Source organism: Camelus ferus, chromosome 4, assembly GCF_009834535.1.
Source record: "Camelus ferus isolate YT-003-E chromosome 4, BCGSAC_Cfer_1.0, whole genome shotgun sequence".
Taxonomy (NCBI): Eukaryota; Metazoa; Chordata; class Mammalia; order Artiodactyla; family Camelidae; genus Camelus; species Camelus ferus.
Window position 1 is genome coordinate 68275298 of NC_045699.1, and position 6054 is coordinate 68281351.

At 52.3% G+C, this 6054-nt stretch overlaps 1 protein-coding gene across 2 annotated transcripts in view; it reads right to left on the reverse strand.

The window, feature by feature from the left end:
- ENG (endoglin) overlaps nucleotides 1-4230 on the reverse strand; it is a 28786-nt gene extending 24556 nt beyond the window's left edge. For both annotated transcript variants that reach the window (XM_014556860.2, XM_032478505.1), the window contains exon 1: nucleotides 3821-4230. In XM_014556860.2, the coding sequence (XP_014412346.1) occupies nucleotides 3821-3887 (67 nt within the window). In that variant the 5' untranslated portion in view covers nucleotides 3888-4230. The remainder of the gene's footprint in view (nucleotides 1-3820) is intronic.
- Nucleotides 4231-6054: the final 1824 nt, after the last annotated feature.

The following is a 6054-nucleotide window of genomic DNA, read 5'->3' on the forward strand; positions in this document are numbered from 1 at the left end:
TTCTCACCTGTAAACTGGGTATAGAGGCAAAGGGCTGCCTGATGCACCATGGACACAGAGGAGGTGGCTACCTCCCTCTTGCCTAGATTCCTCCCTCTTGTCTAGATTCCCCCCTCAGGCCCTCAAGCAAATAGCCCAGGCCTGTCCTCAGAGGGCCCAGCACTGACCCATCTGTGACCATAAGAGAGAGATCAATTCATTCTCTCCCTCTGGATCTTAGAATCACCATCATTCTGGCTGAAGTGAGAGACTTAATGGGCATGTCCCCACTGTCCCCAGGGACTCACTGTCTCCTGGCTCACACAGCTCCTGCTTTAACCTCCTTTTCTTCCTGGCAAATGGGAAGCTGCCCCAGATGCAGCCTCTAAGAGATGGATATTTGTGGTCTATGTCCTGCCCCCTCTCCAGGGAGTCCTGGACCCTCACATGGGTGGCTAGCAGCACAGGGGCTCCAAGACATAGCTCTACCCCACCCTCCAGTGTGGATAGCTCATCCACACTTAGGAAACGCTCTGATCCCAGCCACCCAACATGGGCCACGAACCTCCACTTCTGGGACTCTATCCAAGTGAAATATTCCTAAATACAGGAAAAGGTACATGTACCAAAAACGTGCATGGCAGTAGTATTTATAACTGGCCCCAAAAGGGAAACCACCTAAATATTCAACAATAAAGGATTCATTAGGCAATCGATGAAATGACACATTTATGGGAGAGAATAGTCTAGAATCACAATGGGATGGTTACAGAGTCCACATGACAACAGAAAACTTCTGGGACATAAGACGGGTACCCAAGATTTCCAAATTTGATTCACCTGCATTAAAATTACCTTAAAAAGCTAGACAAAAAGTAGTAAGCAATCCACTAGCATGTTGACAACTCCCATATTAATAAAGGAGCTGTGGGGCCATTTTTTCTCCTTTCATCTATTTTACTTGAGGAGTGGGCTAAAGCGAATGTATGGTTAAATTACCTTTTTTAATTTTAATTTTTTTTATTTTTTGTTTTAGGGGGGAGGTAACTATGTTTATTTACTTACTTACTTTAATGGAGGCACTGGGGATTGACCTGACCTCATGCATGCTAGGCATGTGCTCTACCACTGAGCTATTCCCTGCCCCTCCTTGTTTAAACTGCTTTTTAAAAACTTCAAATAAACAACAGATTTCTTTGGTACAGTACAGGGAACTATATTCAATATCTTGTAGTAACCTATAATGAAAAAGATTATGAAAATGAATATATGTATGTATATGTATGACTAACATTACGCTGTACACCAGAAATTGACATTGACAACATTGTAAACCGACTATACTTCAATTAAAAAAAAAAGATGAACTAGAAAAAATATTTCTACATTTTTGTTCTTAAAAATTCCAATATGACAAAAAAAAGTGTCTTAGAACATGAAAATCGTCTAGAGGAACCCGGTGCTAAAGAAAGTGACATTGAGATTTTCTTTGTGCATGCAGTGCATTATTACTATTTCATTCTTACAGAAATGGAGTCGTTGCTGTTTGGGCACCTGATAGTGTATCCCAGACACATGTCCACAGCAGTGTGATATTCCACTGCGTAGTAATCCATTTCATGGGGCCAGGGCTGGCTGACATTAAGTGGTTCCCAGTTGTTTGACTTTTTTTTTTACAGGTACCTACAGACCATACATCTTTACAGAGTTGGACAAGTAACTCCATGGGGTTGACTTCCGAAAGTGAGGATGTTACACAAGTTATGGTTTTGAGAGATTCTGCCAAGCTGTGTCCCCAGAAGGCTGGACCCCTTTGGGGACTTGTTTTGGTCCCATTTTGACTCCCTTCAGCTTGAAGGAGGATGCCTGGGTCATGCCTACTCCCACTCGCTCCCCTGGCGTGGAGACCTGGGTTCCACACCCTGGCCCTGGTCCCCATCAGCCCTCCATGGGCCTCAGTTTCCCAGACTGTAAATGAGTTGGGCTGGATGGTTTGGAATGCCCTTGAGCCCTATGATCACTGGGGTGTCAGGACCTGCTCGCAGGAGCAGACTAAACACATTATCAGAAGTCTTTCCAAATGGCTATTAAACACAGCCATTATTAAAAATTAAATTTTATAAGCTTATAATTAAATACATTGTATATATTTAAAAGGTAATAAATATCAAAACTCTTCACTTCCTAATTATTTTACTGTCTCTTACTATTCCTGTGTGCTTGAGGTTACCTATGTCTGTCATATCTGCGTGACGGAAATAGTAGATAAAGGTACATTACTGTGCAGCTGCCCCAACCCCAAGTCCGGTGAGTTAGTAGCTTGAAATCAACTCTGTGGGAACATTAACACCACAGATACCGACAAATATTACCCCCCAACACCCTGCTGTTAATTATTTGCCAGCACATCACTGCCTTCGATCCTATAAAATCAGACCCTAAAGATCGGCATGGATCTTTTCTCTGATGACCTAGAGGAAGAGAGTGTTATCAAGCTAGGAATGTGAGGATGGTGGGAGAAACGCAGGGTGTTCTAGAGGCCTGTCCTGGAGCTCAGGCAGGGCTGTCTGAGCTGTGTGAACTTAGACAGACCCAACCTCCACCTCCTCTCCTGTAAAATGGGGCCACAAAAGCAGCCATCTTGCAGGGTTATTGGGAGCTGTACAAGAAGGGTTATATCACCCATGGTCAGGAGCAAGTGTTCAAGGGAGCCTTGGGCCTGGGGCAAATCCCTGCTGGGTCACTTAATGTCTGAGACTCAGTTTCCTGTCTATCTGTGAGGCAGTGGTAAGAGCTTTCAAGATCAGCGATTAGGACTTAAAAATGCTACAGGGTAGGGTAGGGTGGGGAGGGGGTAGCCTCCGCTGCTCTGTTTCCATTCTGACCCTCACCCCAGGTCCTTTAGGGAGGTCCTGGATGCACCAGAGGTGAAGGGGTGTCCACAGGGCTGTCCTGTGGCTTTAGGTGGGAGAGGGGCAGGGCACAGCGAGGTCCACAGAGAGTAGGATGAGGGCTGGGAGTTCTCGGCTCCTCACCGCCCCTCATCTGGTCATTTCAGAAGGCGGCAGAGGCCATGATTGCCTGGAAAAGCCCCCAGGCTGTGGACCCCCCCAGAACCCCTAATCTGGGGCTATGCCCCAATCTTGCACGCTTCTTGTGAAGTAGAGATTTGGGTAGAGGCAGAGAGAGCACTGTGTTCAAAGTGTTCTGAGAGTCGCTCACAGTCCCCGGGGAAAGTAAGGGGGGAGGAATTTAAAGCTAACCACAAAACAAGGACACAGAAACAACCAGCCTGTCTGAGGGCTCTCTACAAGCATTGCCTCACCACTGACCTTCCCAGCAGCTCCAGAGGGAGTTCTGTTACCAACCCCACTTGGCTCAGAGACCCGAAGGCAATCCCACAAGATCACACTCAAGGAAATAATGACATGAGATTTGAACCCAGTGAGTCAGTGTGCCCTCCCATCTCACACATTCCTCAGATGGGAAATGTTAAGGCCCAGAGAGGGCAGGAAACTCTCTGGGGCTGCACAGCACTCTGGGACCTGGACTTCCTGGGGAGAAAGTAGACATCGCTGGGAGGGCAGAAGCCAGAGGCCAGGGTTTAGGTAAATAACTCACCCCTGTTTGCCTGAGACTTTCAGGGCTGAAAGTTCATCATACCAAACCAGGATGGTTAGTCACCCTATGGCATCTGCCTTGGGCTGTCCAAACCTCCCAGGACAGCTCCACAGAGCATGAGCTCAGGACACAGAGAGGAGGCTGGAAACACTTGGGGCCTGATCTGTGCCCAGGGGGCTGAGTCTCCCCACCCTGGATCCCTGGATCCCTGGACACTTACTTGTGGGGCTGAGGCTGCAGATGGCCAGCAGCAGGGCAACGGCCTGGGGGAGCGTGCCACGGTCCATGCTGTCCACCCAGGGGTCTGCGCGCTGGGCCTTATCCGGTGTCCAGGGGGAGGGCGGCAGGCGGGCGCGGGGGCCGGCTTGGGCTCTCGCGGGGACCCAAGGGGAGCAGGCAGCTGGAGCGATGGCGTCCCTGCTCCAGCCTTCTGAGGTGGTGGCCGAGGGGTCAGGAGAAGTGGGCACCGGGGCGCAGGGCCAGGCCGGGGGTCACTGGCCAAGGGATGAGCAGGGAGGGACAGCTGGGCTTCTGTGGACGGCAGTGGCAGCGGCGGCGGTCCCGGCCCGTGGAGGCAGATGGAGGCTGGGGTCTGACCGTCAGCGGTGGGGAGCTCCCGGCTCATCCAGTCTGGCCCGGGGAGGCAGGAAATGCGCTTCCTTAGAGAAGGGGCTGGGCCAGGCGGCCTGCCAGGCGGGGAGAGGAAGTGCCACGGGCTTTGTGGCTGGGTGGGGGGCCTGGGGCGGAGGGGAGGTAGAGGGGTGGGAGGGCCCAGGCTCCAGGCTTGTCTCCCCTCTTACCCTACCTTCCCATCCCACCCTCTCCAGGGCTGGCTGGTGGGGTACATGTAGCAGACCCTGGGGGGCAGAGGAAAAGAATTACCCTAACAGCCCACCAAGGGGAAATTTCAGGGGCCAGTCCTGGCCAAGGTGCTTCATGTGAAACTCATAGCTCTGTGAACTCACTGTTCCCATTTTGCAGATGAGGAAACAGAGGCCTGATGAGGTGAGAGAATTGGCCCAAGAAGATGGTGGAGTTGGAATTTGAACGTGTCCCATCAGGCAGTTAAGCTGTCTTATATAAGTGTGACACTGGAGGGGCATTCCCTTGTTTTGTAAGCAAGGAAACTGAGACCCACGAGAGGGGAGAAACACTCCAAAATTGGCACAGCATGGCAGCTGGGGTTGAGGTCTCAGTGCCCAGAGAGAACAGGGGACATGCCCAGGGCCATACACTTTGTGTCTGCCCTCTCTATGGTTGGAAAAAACTTCAGGGACAAAAGACAGCCCCAAAGGAAAGGAGAACTCACTTTAATGGCATTTCTGAAGTCAGATGGCTCAGGATTCAAATCCCTGCTCTGCTTGCTGTGAGCTGTGAGACCTTGAGCAAGTGCCCTCCACCCTCGGTCACCCTGTTTGAAAGTGGCCACAACGATGCCTTCCTCACCAGGCTGCTGTCCATGGGTGAGATGTCCATGGGTCAGGGCAGTATAGCGCTGAGCCCTGGGCCTGCCTCTCAGGAAGGGCTCCCCCGTCAGTGTTCCCTGAGCCTGGGAGACAATCTCAGAACTCTGCCTTTGTCATTTTGCAAACAGTAAGTGCCAACTCTGTGCCCGCCATGGTGCTGGTCATGGATAGCACCTAGAGTCAGGCCCAAAGAAGCTCAGAGGACAAAGGGTGAGCTGCCTAGAGGAGGTAGCATTTGGGCCTGGCCTGCGAAAGACTGGGCGAGTTGGGGGTGTGGGGCAGGAAAAGGGGTGAGGAGGGCAGGCTGGGCAGGGGACCAGACTAAGCAAAGGCACAGAGGCAAGAAGTGACTGGACCACCATGGGACAAGCTGGGGTGTAGTGAGGACAGGAAGCCTGGAGAGGCAGACTCTGGTCCTGCTCTGGGAGGGGGGCCTTGGATGCCAGGACTTTATCCTGAAGGCCATGGGGAGTCACGGAGGGTTCTGGAGCAGAAGGTGCTGGCAGAGCCGGCTTTGAGATGACATATCTTGATGTGTGCTGGCGGGACCCACAGCATGGATTTCCTCTTTATACTGGACCTGAGTCACAGATGGAGAAATCGAGGCCCAGGGAAAGAGAGAAGGCTGGGCCCTGGGTGCCTCTGGAGTGAGCAGAGGGCAGAGCAGGAGGGTGTTTGTCTTGCAGGAGCTGACACCCGGGCAGGCGGGCGGGAAGGGCGGGTGCGGCTCCTTGGGTGGGGATTAGGGGGAAGGTTGTAGCCAGTTCCTGGCCGGGCATGGGTGTGGGGTCAGGGGAGAACCATCCCAGCCCAGCAGGCCAGGAAGGCCGTGACAGGGCGGAGGGGGCCACCCCGAGAGAGGAAGCTCTTCTGCCTTTCCCTGCAGCCTCAGAGATGGGAAGGTGGGCACCACCAGGCAAAGGGTGGCTTCCGTGGGGGAAGGTTGGGTGGCTGAGAGGTTTCCCCAGCTCCCCCCCAGAGTCTGTGC